This window comes from Protomyctophum parallelum, assembly GCF_964188405.1.
Source record: "Protomyctophum parallelum genome assembly, chromosome: 7".
Taxonomy (NCBI): domain Eukaryota; kingdom Metazoa; phylum Chordata; class Actinopteri; order Myctophiformes; family Myctophidae; genus Protomyctophum; species Protomyctophum parallelum.
Window position 1 is genome coordinate 25,104,177 of NC_139705.1, and position 23,622 is coordinate 25,127,798.

General features: G+C 45.7%; 1 protein-coding gene across 1 annotated transcript; it reads right to left on the reverse strand.

Moving 5' to 3' along the window:
- Window positions 1–16,824: 16,824 nt before the first annotated feature.
- Window positions 16,825–23,083, reverse strand: eif2s2 (eukaryotic translation initiation factor 2, subunit 2 beta). The gene is made up of 9 exons (XM_083769167.1): window positions 22,963–23,083; window positions 22,189–22,372; window positions 21,438–21,538; window positions 20,667–20,802; window positions 20,268–20,368; window positions 19,975–20,123; window positions 19,409–19,465; window positions 19,124–19,209; window positions 16,825–18,725 (listed from the first exon to the last, which is right to left on the reverse strand). Exons 1-9 carry the CDS (start codon window positions 22,975–22,977, stop codon window positions 18,550–18,552), a joined length of 1,005 nt encoding a protein of 334 aa, XP_083625293.1. The 5' UTR covers window positions 22,978–23,083; the 3' UTR covers window positions 16,825–18,549.
- Between the last annotated feature and the right edge of the window lie 539 nt (window positions 23,084–23,622).

The following is a 23,622-nucleotide window of genomic DNA, read 5'->3' on the forward strand; positions in this document are numbered from 1 at the left end:
AGGCAGACAGAGAGCCAGGCCTCGAGAGAGGCCTGGCTGAGCTGACTGAGCAAGGCTGGTATGGCTGCAGTGGCTGACTGCAAGGGCTGATATGCTCTGGCTTGGCAGCCTGACTTTCTACACTGGCTGACTGGCGGAGCTGACTGGCTGCGTTCGCTGACTGGGCAGGCTTGCTGGCTAGCTGGCTTGCTGAACTCCCTGAGGGAAGCTTTGGGATGTATCTCTAGGGGCATCGGCTTGTGTTGAGCCTTCCAACGGCGTCTACCTTGATCTCCGTCCTAAGAAAGAAAGACAGAAAAAGAAAGACACACACAAACCCAACTATGCAGCTTGCACCTGAGGAACCGAGACGCGAAAAACCGCCACCGACCCACAGGAGAATACCATCGCACAGTGGTATCAGACCAACCTCAATCAGCCAGCCCTCAAACCAAACCCTTCGACCTAGAAGAACTCGAAACTGCAATGTGAAAGTTGAAACCCGGAAAAGCAGCAGGGATTGATGACATACTGGCAGAAATTATACAGCACCTGGAACCTAACGCAAAGACCTGGCTCGTGGGGATGCTGAACACATGCATGGCACAGAAAACCATCCCTTCTGTCTGGAGAAAGGCCAAAGTGGTTGCAATCCCCAAACCTGGCAAAGACCCATCATCCTCAAAGAGCTACCGACCCATTTCCCTCCTCTGCATCACCTACAAGAGAGGCTGCTACTCCAACGCCTCATACCACTCATAGACACCAAGCTGACTAAAGACCAAGCTGGTTTCCGTCCCGTCCTGTGCTGGACAGAGCTCAACCTCACCCAACACATTGAGGATGGGTTTGAGGGAAAACAAATAACTGGAGCAGCAACTGGAGGGCGAAGCAAGCACGCAGGCAGCTTGTGCCTGCCTGCGTGCCTGCCTGCCTTCCTGCCTGCCTTCCTCATGTGGAAGCTGCATAGTTGACTTTGTGTGTGTCTTTCTTTTTCTGTCTGTCTTTCTTAGGATGAAGATCAAGGTAGACGCCGTTGGAAGGCTCAACACAAGCCGATGCCCCTAGAGATCCATCCCAAAGCTTCCCTCAGGGAGCCCAGCAAGCCAGCTAGCCAGCAAGCCCGCCCAGTCAGCCAACGCAGCCAGCAAGCTCTGCCAGTCAGCCAGTGTAGAAAGTCAGGCTGACAAGCCAGAGCATATCAGCCCTTGCAGTCCGCCATTGCAGCCATACCAGCCTTGCTCAGTCAGCTCAGCCAGGCCTCTCTCGAGGCCTGGCTCTCTGTCTGCCTGGCCCGGTCTGCCCTGCCCTGCCTTGCAGCAACAGAACCAGCCTTGCTAGCAAGCCAGCCAGCTCAGAATACGAGCTCAGCAAGCCAACGCAGCTGGCAAGCACGCAGTTAGTCTAAACCAGTTTCAGACAGGCAGGCCAAGGCAGACAGACAGGAAGACCGAGGCGCCTAGGCAGGCAGACAGGCCAGGAAGGCAACAAAGTGCAGGCAGGGGGACTATCCGGCCTAAGGCTGCGCTGCAAGGGTTGGAGCCTGGCCAGCTCCTGCTGGTCTTGGCTGAGTGGCTGTGGCTGCACAGTAAGGCTGCGGTAACCTAGTCTGGGCTTGCTGCTGCACTGGCTTGCTCAGCTCGCATTCTGAGCTGGCTGGCTTGCCAGAAAGGCTGGTTCTGTTGCTGCAAGGCAGGGCAGGGCAGACCGGGCCAGGCAGACAGAGAGCCAGGCCTCGAGAGAGGCCTGGCTGAGCTGACTGAGCAAGGCTGGTATGGCTGCAGTGGCTGACTGCAAGGGCTGATATGCTCTGGCTTGGCAGCCTGACTTTCTACACTGGCTGACTGGCGGAGCTGACTGGCTGCGTTCGCTGACTGGGCAGGCTTGCTGGCTAGCTGGCTTGCTGAACTCCCTGAGGGAAGCTTTGGGATGTATCTCTAGGGGCATCGGCTTGTGTTGAGCCTTCCAACGGCGTCTACCTTGATCTCCGTCCTAAGAAAGAAAGACAGAAAAAGAAAGACACACACAAACCCAACTATGCAGCTTGCACCTGAGGAACCGAGACGCGAAAAACCGCCACCGACCCACAGGAGAATACCATCGCACAGTGGTATCAGACCAACCTCAATCAGCCAGCCCTCAAACCAAACCCTTCGACCTAGAAGAACTCGAAACTGCAATGGGAAAGTTGAAACCCGGAAAAGCAGCAGGGATTGATGACATACTGGCAGAAATGATACAGCACCTGGGACCTAACGCAAAGACCTGGCTCGTGGGGATACTGAATACATGCATGGCACAGAAAACCATCCCTTCTGTCTGGAGAAAGGCCAAAGTGGTTGCAATCCCCAAACCTGGCAAAGACCCATCATCCCCAAAGAGCTACCGACCCATTTCCCTCCTCTGCATCACCTACAAGAGAGGCTGCTACTCCTGTTTACATTCGAGGGTTGCCGGTCCTCTTGAACGGAACAGTTTAACGTCATGCCCAGGACGAAAAGATATAGAGAACACCAACATGACAAATAACAGCAGGAAGGCATGAGCCACAATCCACCGTCTTGGCAAAGACCACACCACCCATAATTCACAACGGTCACAGCAAACTCTGTTGCATCACAACTGGTGTAGGTATTGGATGGAGCCCGCACATCACAGGTGTAAAAAAAAAACGTTCTGTATTGAAATACTGACAACGTTTCGATCTATTTGATCTTCATCAGGTCATGTGTACACAAAACATACACTTTTATACTAAGGGAGTGCCCCCATCAACCAATCAAAACACCACATTTTGGTGCCCCTCCCATCACTGCAGGTGTGACACGTCAACCCTGAGTGAGTATGTGGGGACCCAGACATATTGATGTAAATATAGTCTGTTCAGAAATGTTAGTGCCTCTCATAGAGCTTGTAGGTGATGCAGAGGAAGGAAATGGGTCGGTAGCTCTTCGGGGATAATGGGTCTTTGCCAGGTTTAGGAATTGCAACCACTTTGGCCTTTCTCCAGACAGAAGGGATGGTTTTCTGTGCCATGCACGTGTTCAGCATCCCCACAAGCCAGGTCTTTGCGCTAGGTCCCAGGTGCTGTATCATTTCTTCCAGCATGTCATCAATCCCTGCTGCTTTTCCGGGTTTCATCTTTCCCATTGCAGTTTCAAGTTCTTCTAGGTCGAAGGGTTTGGTTTGAGGACTGGCTGATTGTGGTTGGTCTGATACCACTGTGCGATGGTATTCTATGTGGGTCGGTGGCGGTGTTGGTTACGACTGTTGGCCACCAGTTGTGACCAACACCGCCACCGACCCACAGGAGAATACCATCACACAGTGGTATCAGACCAACCTCAATCAGCCAGCCCTCAAACCAAACCCTTCGACCTAGAAGAACTCGAAACTGCAATGGGAAAGTTGAAACCCGGAAAAGCAGCAGGGATTGATGACACACTGGCAGAAATGATACAGCACCTGGGACCTAACGCAAAGACCTGGCTCGTGGGGATACTGAATAAATGCATGGCACAGAAAACCATCCCTTCTGTCTGGAGAAAGGCCAAAGTGGTTGCAATCCCCAAACCTGGCAAAGACCCATCACCCCCAAAGAGCTACCGACCCATTTCCCTCCTCTGCATCACCTACAAGAGAGGCTGCTACTCCAACGCCTCATACCACTCACAGACACCAAGCTGACTAAAGACCAAGCTGGTTTCCGTCCTGGCCGCTCCTGTGCTGGACAGAGCTCAACCTCACCCAACACATGGAGGATGGGTTTGAGGGAAAACAAATAACTGGAGCAGCATTCAGAGATCTCTCTGCTGCCTATGACACTGTCCAACACCGCACAATGGTCGGGAAAAGCCTCCTCAACAACAGGCGCTTCTATGTCCAGTTAAATGACCAGAGGAGTAAATGGAAAGCCCAAAAGAACGGCCTACCACAAGGTAGCCTGCTCGCCCCCTCCTTTTCAATATCTACACAAACGTCCAGCCACTACCCAAAGTAGTAGTACTGGAATGAAATGATAGAACACCTCACACACACATAGTTTCCTTTCGTGGCTGTTTACATTCAAGGGTCGCCGGTCCTCTCGAACGGAACAGTTTAACGTCATGCCCAGGACGAAAAGATATAGAGAACACCAACATGACAAATAACAGCAGGAAGGCATGAGCCACAATCCACCGTCTTGGCAAAGACCACACCACCCATAATTCACAACGGTCACAGCAAACTCTGTTGCATCACAACTGGTGTAGGTATTGGATGGAGCCCGCACATCACAGGTGTAAAAAAAACGTTCTGTATTGAAATACTGACAACGTTTCGATCTATTTGATCTTCATCAGGTCATGTGTACACAAAACATACACTTTTATACTAAGGGAGTGCCCCCATCAACCAATCAAAACACCACATTTTGGTGCCCCTCCCATCACTGCAGGTGTGACACGTCAACCCTGAGTGAGTATGTGGGGACCCAGACATATTGATGTAAATATAGTCTGTTCAGAAATGTTAGTGCCTCTCATAGAGCTTGTAGGTGATGCAGAGGAAGGAAATGGGTCGGTAGCTCTTCGGGGATAATGGGTCTTTGCCAGGTTTAGGAATTGCAACCACTTTGGCCTTTCTCCAGACAGAAGGGATGGTTTTCTGTGCCATGCACGTGTTCAGCATCCCCACAAGCCAGGTCTTTGCGCTAGGTCCCAGGTGCTGTATCATTTCTTCCAGCATGTCATCAATCCCTGCTGCTTTTCCGGGTTTCAACTTTCCCATTGCAGTTTCAAGTTCTTCTAGGTCGAAGGGTTTGGTTTGAGGACTGGCTGATTGTGGTTGGTCTGATACCACTGTGCGATGGTATTCTATGTGGGTCGGTGGCGGTGTTGGTTACGACTGTTGGCCACCAGTTGTGACCAACACCGCCACCGACCCACAGGAGAATACCATCACACAGTGGTATCAGACCAACCTCAATCAGCCAGCCCTCAAACCAAACCCTTCGACCTAGAAGAACTCGAAACTGCAATGGGAAAGTTGAAACCCGGAAAAGCAGCAGGGATTGATGACACACTGGCAGAAATGATACAGCACCTGGGACCTAACGCAAAGACCTGGCTCGTGGGGATACTGAATAAATGCATGGCACAGAAAACCATCCCTTCTGTCTGGAGAAAGGCCAAAGTGGTTGCAATCCCCAAACCTGGCAAAGACCCATCACCCCCAAAGAGCTACCGACCCATTTCCCTCCTCTGCATCACCTACAAGAGAGGCTGCTACTCCAACGCCTCATACCACTCACAGACACCAAGCTGACTAAAGACCAAGCTGGTTTCCGTCCTGGCCGCTCCTGTGCTGGACAGAGCTCAACCTCACCCAACACATGGAGGATGGGTTTGAGGGAAAACAAATAACTGGAGCAGCATTCAGAGATCTCTCTGCTGCCTATGACACTGTCCAACACCGCACAATGGTCGGGAAAAGCCTCCTCAACAACAGGCGCTTCTATGTCCAGTTAAATGACCAGAGGAGTAAATGGAAAGCCCAAAAGAACGGCCTACCACAAGGTAGCCTGCTCGCCCCCTCCTTTTCAATATCTACACAAACGTCCAGCCACTACCCAAAGTAGTAGTACTGGAATGAAATGATAGAACACCTCACACACACATAGTTTCCTTTCGTGGCTGTTTACATTCAAGGGTCGCCGGTCCTCTCGAACGGAACAGTTTAACGTCATGCCCAGGACGAAAAGATATAGAGAACACCAACATGACAAATAACAGCAGGAAGGCATGAGCCACAATCCACCGTCTTGGCAAAGACCACACCACCCATAATTCACAACGGTCACAGCAAACTCTGTTGCATCACAACTGGTGTAGGTATTGGATGGAGCCCGCACATCACAGGTGTAAAAAAAACGTTCTGTATTGAAATACTGACAACGTTTCGATCTATTTGATCTTCATCAGGTCATGTGTACACAAAACATACACTTTTATACTAAGGGAGTGCCCCCATCAACCAATCAAAACACCACATTTTGGTGCCCCTCCCATCACTGCAGGTGTGACACGTCAACCCTGAGTGAGTATGTGGGGACCCAGACATATTGATGTAAATATAGTCTGTTCAGAAATGTTAGTGCCTCTCATAGAGCTTGTAGGTGATGCAGAGGAAGGAAATGGGTCGGTAGCTCTTCGGGGATAATGGGTCTTTGCCAGGTTTAGGAATTGCAACCACTTTGGCCTTTCTCCAGACAGAAGGGATGGTTTTCTGTGCCATGCACGTGTTCAGCATCCCCACAAGCCAGGTCTTTGCGCTAGGTCCCAGGTGCTGTATCATTTCTTCCAGCATGTCATCAATCCCTGCTGCTTTTCCGGGTTTCAACTTTCCCATTGCAGTTTCAAGTTCTTCTAGGTCGAAGGGTTTGGTTTGAGGACTGGCTGATTGTGGTTGGTCTGATACCACTGTGCGATGGTATTCTATGTGGGTCGGTGGCGGTGTTGGTTACGACTGTTGGCCACCAGTTGTGACCAACACCGCCACCGACCCACAGGAGAATACCATCACACAGTGGTATCAGACCAACCTCAATCAGCCAGCCCTCAAACCAAACCCTTCGACCTAGAAGAACTCGAAACTGCAATGGGAAAGTTGAAACCCGGAAAAGCAGCAGGGATTGATGACACACTGGCAGAAATGATACAGCACCTGGGACCTAACGCAAAGACCTGGCTCGTGGGGATACTGAATAAATGCATGGCACAGAAAACCATCCCTTCTGTCTGGAGAAAGGCCAAAGTGGTTGCAATCCCCAAACCTGGCAAAGACCCATCACCAGTGTTGGGCAAGTTACTTTGAAAGCGTAGCTTGTAAAGCTACAAGTAGCTCACCATGGCAGTAGCTTGATCAAGCTACATAGCTACCACCGGAGAGATGTAGCTTGTAAAGCTACAGCTACATGGAAAAAGTAGCTCAAAGTAGCTCAGCTACTTTTTATTTTTCAGCGTTAAATTGAGAATGTACATGCGGGAGACCCCTCCTCCCCTCTGGGAGACCCCTCCCCTCTGGGAGACCCCTCCTCCCCTCTGGGAGACCCCTCCCACCCTGCTCCCCTCGGGGAGACCCCTCCTCCCCCTGCTCCCCTCTGGGAGACCCCTCCTCCCCCTGCTCCCCTCTGGGAGACCCCTCCTCACCCTGCTCCCCTCTGGGAGACCCCTCCTCACCCTGCTCCCCTCTGGGAGACCCCTCCTCACCCTGCTCCCCTCTGGGAGACCCCTCCTCCCCCTGCTCCCCTCTGGGAGACCCCTCCTCCCACCCTGCTCCCCTCTGGGAGACCCCTCCTCACCCTGCTCCCCTCTGGGAGACCCCCCCACCCTGCTCCCCTCTGGGAGACCCCCCCACCCTGCTCCCCTCTGGGAGACCCCTCCTCCTCCTGCTCCCCTCTGGGAGACCCCTCCTCCCCTCTGGGAGACCCCTGCTCCCCCTGCTCCCCTCTGGGAGACCCCTCCTCCCCTCTGGGAGACCCCTGCTCCCCCTGCTCCCCTCTGGGAGACCCCTCCTCCCCTCTAGGAGACCCCTGCTCCCCCTGCTCCCCTCTGGGAGACCCCTCCTCCCCTCTAGGAGACCCCTGCTCCCCCCTGGGAGACCCCTCCCACCCTGTGATACCAGGGCCAATCAGAGGCCAATTAGAGGCAGCTGTCAAGTGCTGATATGCCCTCAAAGCAATCAGAAAAAGGAACAGTCCTTGATTTTTCAAAGGGGGTTCTAGTACAAGAATTAACACAGCAACCAATGGTCAAAATTTATATATTTCTTTCATGTTATTGCCCAAAATTGTAGCTTGTAACTTCAGTAGCTAAGCTACAAAAAATGACCCAAAAGGTAGCTGAGCTACTTGACGAGGTACACAAATATGAATGTAGCTAAAATACCACAAGCTACAGCAAAATGTAGCTCAGCTACGTAGCTCAGCTACATGTAGCTTAATACTCCCCAACACTGCCCATCACCCCCAAAGAGCTACCGACCCATTTCCCTCCTCTGCATCACCTACAAGAGAGGCTGCTACTCCAACGCCTCATACCACTCACAGACACCAAGCTGACTAAAGACCAAGCTGGTTTCCGTCCTGGCCGCTCCTGTGCTGGACAGAGCTCAACCTCACCCAACACATGGAGGATGGGTTTGAGGGAAAACAAATAACTGGAGCAGCATTCAGAGATCTCTCTGCTGCCTATGACACTGTCCAACACCGCACAATGGTCGGGAAAAGCCTCCTCAACAACAGGCGCTTCTATGTCCAGTTAAATGACCAGAGGAGTAAATGGAAAGCCCAAAAGAACGGCCTACCACAAGGTAGCCTGCTCGCCCCCTCCTTTTCAATATCTACACAAACGTCCAGCCACTACCCAAAGTAGTAGTACTGGAATGAAATGATAGAACACCTCACACACACATAGTTTCCTTTCGTGGCTGTTTACATTCAAGGGTCGCCGGTCCTCTCGAACGGAACAGTTTAACGTCATGCCCAGGACGAAAAGATATAGAGAACACCAACATGACAAATAACAGCAGGAAGGCATGAGCCACAATCCACCGTCTTGGCAAAGACCACACCACCCATAATTCACAACGGTCACAGCAAACTCTGTTGCATCACAACTGGTGTAGGTATTGGATGGAGCCCGCACATCACAGGTGTAAAAAAAACGTTCTGTATTGAAATACTGACAACGTTTCGATCTATTTGATCTTCATCAGGTCATGTGTACACAAAACATACACTTTTATACTAAGGGAGTGCCCCCATCAACCAATCAAAACACCACATTTTGGTGCCCCTCCCATCACTGCAGGTGTGACACGTCAACCCTGAGTGAGTATGTGGGGACCCAGACATATTGATGTAAATATAGTCTGTTCAGAAATGTTAGTGCCTCTCATAGAGCTTGTAGGTGATGCAGAGGAAGGAAATGGGTCGGTAGCTCTTCGGGGATAATGGGTCTTTGCCAGGTTTAGGAATTGCAACCACTTTGGCCTTTCTCCAGACAGAAGGGATGGTTTTCTGTGCCATGCACGTGTTCAGCATCCCCACAAGCCAGGTCTTTGCGCTAGGTCCCAGGTGCTGTATCATTTCTTCCAGCATGTCATCAATCCCTGCTGCTTTTCCGGGTTTCAACTTTCCCATTGCAGTTTCAAGTTCTTCTAGGTCGAAGGGTTTGGTTTGAGGACTGGCTGATTGTGGTTGGTCTGATACCACTGTGCGATGGTATTCTATGTGGGTCGGTGGCGGTGTTGGTTACGACTGTTGGCCACCAGTTGTGACCAACACCGCCACCGACCCACAGGAGAATACCATCACACAGTGGTATCAGACCAACCTCAATCAGCCAGCCCTCAAACCAAACCCTTCGACCTAGAAGAACTCGAAACTGCAATGGGAAAGTTGAAACCCGGAAAAGCAGCAGGGATTGATGACACACTGGCAGAAATGATACAGCACCTGGGACCTAACGCAAAGACCTGGCTCGTGGGGATACTGAATAAATGCATGGCACAGAAAACCATCCCTTCTGTCTGGAGAAAGGCCAAAGTGGTTGCAATCCCCAAACCTGGCAAAGACCCATCACCCCCAAAGAGCTACCGACCCATTTCCCTCCTCTGCATCACCTACAAGAGAGGCTGCTACTCCAACGCCTCATACCACTCACAGACACCAAGCTGACTAAAGACCAAGCTGGTTTCCGTCCTGGCCGCTCCTGTGCTGGACAGAGCTCAACCTCACCCAACACATGGAGGATGGGTTTGAGGGAAAACAAATAACTGGAGCAGCATTCAGAGATCTCTCTGCTGCCTATGACACTGTCCAACACCGCACAATGGTCGGGAAAAGCCTCCTCAACAACAGGCGCTTCTATGTCCAGTTAAATGACCAGAGGAGTAAATGGAAAGCCCAAAAGAACGGCCTACCACAAGGTAGCCTGCTCGCCCCCTCCTTTTCAATATCTACACAAACGTCCAGCCACTACCCAAAGTAGTAGTACTGGAATGAAATGATAGAACACCTCACACACACATAGTTTCCTTTCGTGGCTGTTTACATTCAAGGGTCGCCGGTCCTCTCGAACGGAACAGTTTAACGTCATGCCCAGGACGAAAAGATATAGAGAACACCAACATGACAAATAACAGCAGGAAGGCATGAGCCACAATCCACCGTCTTGGCAAAGACCACACCACCCATAATTCACAACGGTCACAGCAAACTCTGTTGCATCACAACTGGTGTAGGTATTGGATGGAGCCCGCACATCACAGGTGTAAAAAAAACGTTCTGTATTGAAATACTGACAACGTTTCGATCTATTTGATCTTCATCAGGTCATGTGTACACAAAACATACACTTTTATACTAAGGGAGTGCCCCCATCAACCAATCAAAACACCACATTTTGGTGCCCCTCCCATCACTGCAGGTGTGACACGTCAACCCTGAGTGAGTATGTGGGGACCCAGACATATTGATGTAAATATAGTCTGTTCAGAAATGTTAGTGCCTCTCATAGAGCTTGTAGGTGATGCAGAGGAAGGAAATGGGTCGGTAGCTCTTCGGGGATAATGGGTCTTTGCCAGGTTTAGGAATTGCAACCACTTTGGCCTTTCTCCAGACAGAAGGGATGGTTTTCTGTGCCATGCACGTGTTCAGCATCCCCACAAGCCAGGTCTTTGCGCTAGGTCCCAGGTGCTGTATCATTTCTTCCAGCATGTCATCAATCCCTGCTGCTTTTCCGGGTTTCAACTTTCCCATTGCAGTTTCAAGTTCTTCTAGGTCGAAGGGTTTGGTTTGAGGACTGGCTGATTGTGGTTGGTCTGATACCACTGTGCGATGGTATTCTATGTGGGTCGGTGGCGGTGTTGGTTACGACTGTTGGCCACCAGTTGTGACCAACACCGCCACCGACCCACAGGAGAATACCATCACACAGTGGTATCAGACCAACCTCAATCAGCCAGCCCTCAAACCAAACCCTTCGACCTAGAAGAACTCGAAACTGCAATGGGAAAGTTGAAACCCGGAAAAGCAGCAGGGATTGATGACACACTGGCAGAAATGATACAGCACCTGGGACCTAACGCAAAGACCTGGCTCGTGGGGATACTGAATAAATGCATGGCACAGAAAACCATCCCTTCTGTCTGGAGAAAGGCCAAAGTGGTTGCAATCCCCAAACCTGGCAAAGACCCATCACCCCCAAAGAGCTACCGACCCATTTCCCTCCTCTGCATCACCTACAAGAGAGGCTGCTACTCAAACGCCTCATACCACTCACAGACACCAAGCTGACTAAAGACCAAGCTGGTTTCCGTCCTGGCCGCTCCTGTGCTGGACAGAGCTCAACCTCACCCAACACATGGAGGATGGGTTTGAGGGAAAACAAATAACTGGAGCAGCATTCAGAGATCTCTCTGCTGCCTATGACACTGTCCAACACCGCACAATGGTCGGGAAAAGCCTCCTCAACAACAGGCGCTTCTATGTCCAGTTAAATGACCAGAGGAGTAAATGGAAAGCCCAAAAGAACGGCCTACCACAAGGTAGCCTGCTCGCCCCCTCCTTTTCAATATCTACACAAACGTCCAGCCACTACCCAAAGTAGTAGTACTGGAATGAAATGATAGAACACCTCACACACACATAGTTTCCTTTCGTGGCTGTTTACATTCAAGGGTCGCCGGTCCTCTCGAACGGAACAGTTTAACGTCATGCCCAGGACGAAAAGATATAGAGAACACCAACATGACAAATAACAGCAGGAAGGCATGGGCCACAATCCACCGTCTTGGGGGAAAAAAAATAGCTGATCAATAAGCCCCAAATGCGTTGCACTGTGACCCGTTTTGAGCTTGTACATCGGCTATTTTTGCTACAACAGCAATATGCAACGTGGCCCTCTGGAGTGAGAGTGGAAATATAGTGGAAATATAGTCTCCATCGTCAAAGTTGCCCACCCCCATTCTAAACACTACAACATGCAGAGGAGAAGTCATAACAGAACCATCTAAACACTACAACATGCAGAGGAGAAGTCATAACAGAACCATCTAAACACTACAACATGCAGAGGAGAAGTCATAACAGAACCATCTAAACACTACAGCATGCAGAAGAGAAGTCATAACAGAACCATCTAAACACTACAACATGCAGAGGAGAAGTCATAACAGAACCATCTAAACACTACAGCATGCAGAAGAGAAGTCATAACAGAACCATCTAAACACTACAACATGCAGAGGAGAAGTCATAACAGAACCATCTAAACACTACAGCATGCAGAGGAGAAGTCATAACAGAACCATCTAAACACTACAACATGCAGAGGAGAAGTCATAGCAGAACCACCTAAACACTACAGCATGCAGAGGAGAAGTCATAACAGAACCATCTAAACACTACAGCATGCAGAGGAGAAGTCATAACAGAACCATCTAAATACTACAACATGCAGAGGAGAAGTCATAACAGAACCATCAAAATACTACAGCATGCAGAGGAGAAGTCATAACAGAACCATCTAAACAATACAACATGCAGAGGGGAAGTCATAACAGAACCATCTAAATACTACAACATGCAGTCATAACAGAACCATCTAAACACTACAGCATGCAGAGGAGAAGTCATAACAGAACCATCTAAACACTACAGCATGCAGAGGAGAAGTCATAACAGAACCATCTAAACACTACAGCATCCAGAGGAGAAGTCATAACAGAACCATCTAAACACTACAACATGCAGAGGAGAAGTCATAACAGAACCATCTAAACACTACAACATGCAGAGGAGAAGTCATAACAGAACCATCTAAACACTACAACATGCAGAGGAGAAGTCATAACAGAACCATCTAAACACTACAACATGCAGAGGAGAAGTCATAACAGAACCATCTAAACACTACAGCATGCAGAGGAGAAGTCATAACAGAACCATCTAAACACTACAGCATGCAGAGGAGAAGTCATAACAGAACCATCTAAACACTACAGCATGCAGAGGAGAAGTCATAACAGAACCATCTAAACACTACAGCATCCAGAGGAGAAGTCATAACAGAACCATCTAAACACTACAACATGCAGAGGAGAAGTCATAACAGAACCATCTAAACACTACAACATGCAGAGGAGAAGTCATAACAGAACCATCTAAACACTACAGCATGCAGAAGAGAAGTCATAACAGAACCATCTAAACACTACAACATGCAGAGGAGAAGTCATAACAGAACTATCTAAATACTACAGCATGCAGAGGAGAAGTCATAACAGAACCATCTAAACACTACAGCATGCAGAGGAGAAGTCATAACAGAACCATCTAAACACTACAGCATGCAGTCATAACAGAACCATCTAAACACTACTCTGTTCACCTCTAGTCGATTATTTATTCAGCCACGGACCACCATTTGAGGCCATTTAGCCTCTCAGACCCATTTGAGCCACTGACCACCATTGTGAGCATAGAGTATATTATGAATAGAGAAAAGGCACCCAGAGGAAACCCTGAGGCCAAATGGACATAGTGGCCGAATGAAGGTATTGCAGCCTGGCCCCAAACACATGAACGCGCTGGTCCGTTGACTATCATTGTGCACGTTCACGACGGCAGCACGCTAGCTAGCTAACGAACACGCTAGTTCGTTAGCTAGCTAGCGTGCTGCCGTCGTGAACCAGAATGCTCTGTTCCTACTGTGTTGTGTTCATATATGTTATTAACTACATTATAAAACCATGTACCAGTAGCCCAATGGATACCGTCGATGGTATGTGAACAACCGGGCCCGGGTTCACTTCCTAGTCGATGACCGAGTTTATTTTCTTCTTAACAAACACAACTGTTTGTTTGCATCAAGTCGAGGTCCTTTATTCATTCGGTATCTGAGCCACGGGACCACCATTTTTAGGCTCAAATACTGAATGAATAATGGACCTCGACGAGAAAAGTTAAAACAATTGTGTTAGTTTGGTAAGAAATGAAGCTAAACTCTCAGTCCTCGATGGGGACTCGAACACGGGCCCTGGCCGTTGTCTACTAGGCGCCGACGGTAACCACTCGGCTACTGGAACACGGTTCCGAGTGGCACGAACATAATATATAAACATCACAACAAAGTTATCATATAAAGTGATCACAGATGTTTGAACAACAACAACGTTAAGTATTAAATAACATTTAACGTACCTGCTTGCTGCGGACACGACGACGCCACGGCGGACATGGTGACGTGGCAAAATCAAAACAACACTGAGCAAAACCCCCCTCCACGCGTCTCTTCCGTATTTGAGGGGTTGGCGTCACTTCCTTCCGGGTGTGACGTGAGGCCACGCCCGCGAGTCTTTTGTTTTTCTTGTAGTCATATATTATTGTAGGCTAGTCCTCCTATGTTACATCCGGGTCCCGTATTATGATTCTGAACGCGTGAATCTTTTTATTTTTTACAATAACGTTATTTTTCAGAAAGGAAGCCATTGAGGGTTAAAATGTGTCTTAATGCTTCCAACTCGAGTATAATTATTATTAATGTAAACTGTAAAGTGTCCACGACAAAGAAAATGTATGACGTGTGGCTTCCTTGAGTAAGACCCGGAAGCGGGTTACGTCACGGCTTAAATAGGCAATACAGACATGAGTCCCTTTCCTGGCAGCGTCCTCAGTGGTCTAGCGGTCTAGACGCCCGACTTCTTAATACAACTTTATAGAACTTTACGGGTTCAAACCCCTTTGATGTTTTTCTCAATCATTGATTCACAATATACCAGAATGCACGTTTAATCATAATACATAAAGCAGACAGCCCTGTGTTTAAACCTTCAGCATTACACTGCAACCCCACTGTGGCTATCCTTTTTATTCACAATGCAAAGTTATTGTACTCCTAATAATATATCATGGTGTAGTCTAGCTCTGGTTTGATTGATTGAAATATTTATTAACAGTTTGTAGAATTACAGTACATTTCAAGCACAAACTCAATACAAAGACTGTTAACTGTGAGTGGACGACCCAATTAAGCATTACACTTGTTTACAACAGGGTCCACATTGTTCAATTCATCAAAACATTTAGAGACATACAAATAGACACTTCTATATAGTTAAAGAACAGAACAGGAATTCATCATATAGGAAGCAAAAAAGGGAAACACCGACTAGTTGTTTTGTGAGGTTATTGTTAGGGCTAGTTTGACATGCATTAGGCTACCCCCATTTAGTGGTATTTCTATCTCTGGGACCCCCAATTTATATTGTAAAATCAGGGTTAATTTGTTCTCTGAGAGTGTTTAAATCATGGAACATTGTCGGATTTATAGTTGTCGTGTATATTTGTACGTCTAATTTTGATGAATTGAAAATGGTGGGCCCTATTGTAAACAAGTGTAATGCTTTATGGTGTCGTCCACTCACAGTTAACAGTTATTGTATTGAGTTGTACAGTGAAATGTACTGTAATTCTGCAAACTGTAAAATAATCAATCAATCCTGCCTGTGTTCTACTGTGCTAGTGTCGACTAGGGCACTAGGCTATATGGTGCTGCTCTACTACCCGGCTATAGGATCAAGGCTCTTTAGTCGAGTATGGGAAGCCGTTTAGGCCATAAATGCATAAGGAATTAATTTGGATAATGGTAATTATCCAAATTATCCAAACAAGTTTTTGCACAGTACACCTACAGATTTTGTCCAAACATCACGCAAATTGGTACACAGTCTCTCTAGAGCCATTCAACGAAACCGGTCTTTCAGATTTCTCAGACTCCATCCTGATTGGCTAAGATTGGCTTCCAAAGTTCACAGGAGTGCTCAGTTTCAAACAAAATGCTGCAAATCATGAACACATCGCGTGATTTCCGTGAAATTGTGCACCCACTAGGCCGAGGACGAAATGCCACATGAACAATTTCAACTCAGCCTCAAGGTGGCGCTATAACTGGCCCAAAAGTGTTTTTACCTCTAACTGCACGGATCTGTGGATAACTTTGTATGCCAACTCCCTAGAGGCCAAGGAAAAACCTTTGCCTGGAATTTTTCACACCTGCTCTTTATAGCGCCACCAGGAGGCCGACATATGTAAAACACATTTTCTATTATTACTCCTTCAGATTTTATCCAAATTTCACGCAAATCGGTACACATGATCTCCATAGTCATGTGATCAAGACAGGTTTGTTTGATTTCTCATATTCCATCCTGATTGGCCACGATTGGCTCCTACAGTTTTCAGGAGTAGCCCGCTTTGTACAAATCGCCACAACTCCTCAACGCAGCGTCCGATTGCGATGAAACTGTGCACGCATATTCCCACCAGGCTGAGGAAGAAATCCTGGTGGAGACCTGTGCCCAGAAGGGCACTTTTTCTAGTTTGTAGTCTAATTATGACAAGTCAGTGAGTCAATATATTTAAATTACATTTAGAATATAAAAGCATCATTATCAGTTAGTTGAATCCAGCAATTCTGTATTCATTTTTGTATCTTTCTTAGCCACCTGAAGCATAGGGTTATGTATAACGTATGCATGAAATTGCAAGTCGCCACACAAAATGGATGACTGTCAATAACTGAGAATGAAGTCTGCACACTGCTCATTAGACATGAATGAATGACAAAATACGACTGCACAACTCAATTAGGTGCTTTGTTTTTCCATTACACATGAGGTAGGCTAATACATCTGAAACAAGGAAGCAGCTAGACATTCTCTCACAAGAGCCACATTGTGTAGTTAAATTATAACCAATTCAGTTGTACAGCCATCAATTTGAATGAAAGAGAACAGTGATAGGGAGCAAGTTGAATATTTTATTTGTGTAAAAACCAGATTTAAAATGATTTCTATCAAGGTCTTTTCATCCATCGCCAATTCAACAAGACAGTTCAATTTAGTTTCACTCAAACAAAAATGCATCCATTTCAGATTAGAAAAGGTCTTAGGATATTTTCAATAGTACACAACAGTGTTATTTTCACGACAGTAAAGATTTTTGGCAAAGTATTCAATTTATTAAAATTATGGATGTTTAATTTCAAAATGTAACTCTTCACTTGCTGCCTTGCTTGGGTTGTATATTTTCTGGATCTTAGTTGAAATAAATGACCCAATATGGACATCTGCATATCTAAGGGCAGCAGTGCTGAGAAAAAGGAAAATGCTGTCGCTTATGCTGTGTATTTCAGTGAGAGAATTCCCAGTCAACGTTAGCTAGGCAACCAGTCTCGCATCCGCATCTCTCCACCTAGGTAGAACGTGTTGAACTAAACTGCAGGAACCAAAGAAAAAGAGCAATTGCTCATCAATGCCACTGTCATAGTCCATGTTGGGATAGCTCTTATTCTTCTTAATCAGTTAGATGAAAATAAACCCTTGTAAAGAGTCTCTTGGGCAACTAGCAACAGTTGACAACTCTCCCCACTGTGTATACTGTAACCATGTCTTTCTGATATATCTCGTTGTGAGCTAGGGTAGGACTGTTTTATGGGACCTAGGGTCATTAACCTACCAGAGAACAGGCAGCATGCTACCCATTGTTGATTAATTATCAGGAGAAAACAGTGATAATTGACATTCCAGTCATTACAGCCTACGGTATAATGGGTTGCCTATTGTGTCTCGCCCCAAAAATAGCACATCTACAAGCTTACAATGCAGGCGTTAAGGCCAAGATGTTATGGAGCAAATAAAGGCGCTCTGGTTGTAGATCACCTAGCAAGACACTTTTGTTTTCAGCGCAATCTCCATTTAAAGCTACAATCTTCAAATTATTTTGATGAACAAAATATATCAATGTGAGTCAAGACTTCTTTCAGGCCATCGATGGCTTTCTCCAAAGTTTATTTTATCTGGGTTGTCAACAAAATGTGCTTTTTGATGTCAGTGAGCAAGAGGTTCAAACTTGTTATATATGGTATATAGTATAAATAGCACATCTGCAGTAGTTGTTATTTTAACCAATTACAATCCCAGGTGTTAGAATTGCAATTAACTGTTGAGAACTTTGGATGACATCAAACTTACAGATTGCAGCTTTAAATTACTCAAAACACATCCAACTGGTTCGATATGTGGTGTTTGTACATCAGAGAGGAAGGGGGATGAAGGAATCAAGTAACATTAATTCGGAATTCCCAGGATCAATCATCAATCAAGGATAAAAAGCAAATGAAAAAACCTAGCGACTGGGAGAGAGTTGGGTTTATAACCGAGACTGCAAAATGCACCAATGTGAATTGTACATAACACATCTTCTGTTTGTGGCCCTGCCTGTGAACACCCCTAACACCTTCATATATTCTACAAACCACTCAACTTTAGCCTCTCTCACACACGCCTTTGCATGGTTGGGCTGAATCAAAGCCTATCAAACAGCCCAAACTCCACCTGCCCAATACAGAAAGTCCAGTTTTAAATCACAACGGGGCGTCTAGCCACCTCGCCCCAAGTCATCCTCCCCAAATAGAGAGAGAGGGGGGAGCCAGAGAGGGAGGGCAGCCCCGGGTAGGTGACCTCTTAGTTGGCTTTGGCGCGGAGCTGTGCCCTCTTGCCCGTGACAGCCTGGAATCCGGTCTTGATGCTAGCGACCGAGCAGCGGGAGTGGCAGGTCTCACATTGTAGGAAGTAGAGACGAGTGTCCTTTTGGAGGATGGTGTCTGGAGAGCGGCAAGTGTGACACGTCACATATTCCTCTGTTGGGGGTGTGATGGGAAAATGGAATTAATGTCAGAATAAGATCAATGGAAATCTTCTTTCTAATCCACATGTGGAAACTTTGTCTTTTATTTCACAGCAGTTTTAAGAATGAGACTGTACACAATACATTTGTGAACAAACACTGCAAGATATATACGGGTAACAAGCTTCCGCTATATATATATAATATATATATATATACACACCGGTGTATATATATATATATATATAAAGCAAAAGTCCTGGCCATGGCAACATAAACAATAGTAAGACAATATTACTAAAATATTACAAAGAATTATACAAAATGTAAAAAAAAAATAGAACTGAGAAACTCAATTAACTTTTGACAGCGAACGTATTTGAATAATGGTGGAAAATGGGTCTCACTTACTGATATATCTTCTCAATACGTTTTCTATCTGTTTCTGCTGAAATCTGCCTTTAATCACAAGCTGGTTATTTCCATCTATGGAGCCACTGTTGGGGAAAAATGTTAAACAAACTTAACATCAACACGTAAAAAAAAGAAAATTGTCTACATAATGTCAATTTGAGGTTTTATTGGTAGAATACATTTCCACACACACAAAGAATAACATTGTTACAAAAAGATGTAAAGATATATTTTTTTATCCTATTAAATTAATAAGGATTTATAGTAAATAACATGTTTTACCTTGTACCCAACTCAGCCAAGAGGAAAGCCAGGAGATGCTTTGGCTGACGATGCAACCTGTAATAAGCCACACAAAATGCCATTAAAAAAAGACAATCAGGAGGATATTTCATTTGTTTTCTTTGAATCTCTTTTGAGCTACTTTTGTACTTTTACTTGACTTTCAATAAGGAATCTTACTTCTATCTAGGCAATATTTAAGTCAACCAACAGTACAAATGCTAAAGGGAAAAATGACATTGATGAAAAGATTGACACACACACCATTTAATCATAAATAAATAAACACCAAGTGCTGCACGATTCTAGCTCAAATGTGAATCTCGATTTTCCTCCCCAAGAATTGAAAATATATATTAAAAAAAAAAATGAAAATATATATTTAAAAAGAACCAAACAAAAACCATAAGAGTACCTAAAATTAATTGGACAGCCAACTAGTGCTACACGATTCTTCACAAAATGAGTCTGAATCTAGATCTCGATCTAATTTAGATGAATTGTGCTATGCAGATACAGGCAGTGTAATGGAAGCCGAAGCTCAATGGAGAAGGGAGGTTACTTACAGTTTGCAGATGTCTGTGAAGTTTACAAAGGACGTTTTCTTGGTACCCACTCGCACCACCTGAGGAGGCTTCATCACAAACTTCCTCTTCTCTCCAGCCACCATGTCTGGGTTCTTCTCCCTCATGATGTTGAAGACTCGGTTGAGCAGCTGAATGGAGGAATAGCAGATAGTCATCGTGCCTCAGTGTACTCACAGTGAAAACAGGAGAGGACATTACACAGTTATCAGTTAGTTAGTTGAGGAAAGAAGGTGAGAGCTTGTGCAGGTGTACATTTATGTTATCTCTCCTACCTCGTCATAGGAGTAGTCTCTCTCTGTACCAGCCCAGGATGGTCCCATTGAGGAGCTAAATGAGATTCCGTCATAGTTTTTCCCCTCTTCCTCCTCAAATGCTGCCAACACATTGTACAACACATCATTACACATGTAGTACACTAGAACATGTACTGGCCACTACTAAGAATAAACTTTATGTGTTTTACTAAATAAAATAACTAAGATACATACATATTACATAACCACATAAAAGTACAATAGGAAAAATACAACTACACGGAAAAAGACAGAAGTACGGCATTCACAGAGCCTTCTGTCTATATCATGGTTCATATTTATAAAACATATTTACAAGACTGGACTTAACATAGTGTTATACAGTCCTATTTTTTCTTTTCAGTCATTGATCCTCACCGTCATCTTTTTCCAACAGCAACTCTCCCTCCTCAAAGTCCACTTTTTTGGGCTTCTTCTTCTTGGCTGGAAGCATGAGATCAAGATCGTCCTCCTCTATAAGAGCCTCTATCGGCTCACTTTCAATCTTCAGCTCCTGGTGTCATATGAAACAAAAGACATGTTCAGTGTGGGATGAGAATCCTGAGCCGAGTGCCGACCCAGTAACAAAAAGGAGATCAGATTTCGACTGACACCAATTTTAACGTGTTTACAAAGCATGACATATCCAAAAGCTGCTGCTTTCATCGGCCATTAGCCTGTTCATCCCAGCTAGACTAAAATTATAAATGAACAAGCTTGTCTCTTGTCAATAACATGGAACACAGACTGCTGGCAGTAGCCAAAAGTGGTGACATAGAAATACTTTAACAGCTTGTTTGTTACAGAATTCACTAATCTTTCCTAACCTTTTATTCCTTTACTGAATTCAAATGTCCTTTTATAATTTTGTGTATTTTTCTTATGCAAAGCACATTTAATTTCCTTCTTGTTGAAATATACAAGCTATACAACTAAACTTGCTCAAATAAAATGTAAACTAGTAAACTACGACAACTTCCCAAATTATGGATTTGAAGAAGATTAAAGAGGTGAGCTGACAGGCACTGAAAGAGGTGAGCTTCCAGACACTGTCAAACATGTACATTTGCACACTATCATTTTCAAATGTGACTTTACAGTGTACCAATTTGGCTGGTGAAGCAGAAAAGAGACCACAACTAAACTAACCTTAATTCCCTCCTCAACTTCATTATCAAACACTTTCTTCGGTTTCTTCTTTTTTTTCTTCTGGTTGAAGAAGTTCAGGTCATCCAGATCGTCAGATTGTTCTACGAAGAGATAAACCAATTAAGCATCGACATCGCGTTATACATTTATATCAACATTTGGAGTGCCCTGCCCCAGTAAAACCTTTCCATCATGTTGATAATGATGTGATGTGATGTCACAGACACTGGTGTCACTTCCTTCCTGGACTACATGTTGTCTCAGTAAGACAGGCCTCCCCATCAGGGCTCCAGACTAAGGGCCGATTCATACTCCTATTTTACCGCTGTTTCGGCGCTGTAGTGCCGAAATGATTTCGGCTCGTCAGAAATTTTCAGTAGCACCGAAGAGCCGACTTAAGGACGGTACCCGCACCCCCGAACCTCAAATGACGTCAAATTGTAGGCTCTACAGCGCCGAACCGACTTTTATTCGGCTCTGAAATAGGAGTATGAATCGGCCCTAAGCCAAGGAGGTCCTTACGTCCCAGGGACTATAAAATATCTATTTGGGACTTAAATTGATCTCAGCCGGGACGGTTTCTGAAACGATTATGTGACAAAGGTCACAAAACTCGCAATCCTTCAGAAATAGTGTTTATTCATTAGCAATAGCTGGTCCAGCTGGCTCGATGGCGCATGCCTAGATTCCATTCCTTCTTAATTAAGTTCGCTTCTCTCCATTGACAAATACCCAGAAGTCATCCCTTTACCTTTCTTCTTTCCTTCATCCTCATCTAGATCCAGCTCCTTGTCTTCTCCTCCCTCTGGTTCCACCTCCTTCACCTCAATCTCCTTGGACTCCTCTCCTCCAACCCCCTCTCCTCCTTCCTCATCCAGCATGAAGGGCTTCTTCTTCTTCTTCTTTTTCTTGCTCATGTTGGGGTCGAAAATCATCTAAACGCAAAGGAGAAGAGGAATGCAACTGGTTAATATTGTTAATAGGGAACCTCAGTATGTCACATGTCAGTTTGATGTGGTTCATATCTTGGCTGCAATTTACTAGAACGTTGAAGGATGACCCGTCAACGTTCATGAACAACGCCATGAACAATGAAACACTACGAGACAACACTTCTGAACACATTGACCGTTGCCAGTGGAGCACGTCAAAAGGCCGGGCAGCTAACGTTAGCTTAAATTAGCCAGATGTTTTTTTTCCAATATCCATTGTATGGTTAGTGACACGGAAGATTGATGTGTCACACCGAATAAAAATTTACTAAACGATTTAGCAGTGAAGCGTGCAAGTGAAATATGTGTAAGTTTTCTACAGTCTACAGCTTTCGGCTGCCGTTCGAGGTAGATGGTTCATTGTAGCCATGTGGAGAACAGCACCAGGGAGTGGAGCAATGGAGAGGGACAAACGCTGAACAGGAGGCCCAAAGTCATTCTATCAACGATCACGTCTTATATTTCATCTTATCGCCAGAAACTACGGTAGAGATCTATAGGCAGAAATTAGTAGATGTGATCCAATGGCTCACCTCGTCTCCTGACATGTTTGCGAACTAGAAATAGCCTGGAATATGTTGGTTTTGATCCTTCGAACGGTCTCACTCACTGCGCCGAAAAATGTCTTGCATCAGCGTTGGACTCGCAGTGCGCACGCGTGAACATGCCAACTCGTTATGTCAGTACTACGCGACGCTGGGCCGCATTGAAGACGATTCAAGACCATCAGTGTTGCACATAGGTGTTGCATAATATAATGTTCATGCAACATTTTCAACAGATATTGATCTCTTTGCCAGTAAGTGACCGACTGTGTTGCTTTGAATATGAAATCATGGAAACTGTCACAGGTGAGTAATGGCAGAGAGGAAGAGGCACAATGACAATGATCGCTGTACAGCTGCCAAAATATCAGATATGGACCCATGTCTCCCATCCTGGTTACACAGTGCCAGTGGACACAAAGCTTTTTATGGGTATATATCCACATGACATGATAGATATTCATATGAGCCAGGGTACTGGGTGATAAGGCTATATGGAAAACATATAATAATCACTGTCTCACACTAAGGGCTATGGGAAAGTAACAAGGATACAAAACAATTTCCAACATGGGGCCTGGGAGGAGATATTGTATGCAATGCAATTTTGGCATTTTAATCCATACACATTGATATAACACATAAGAA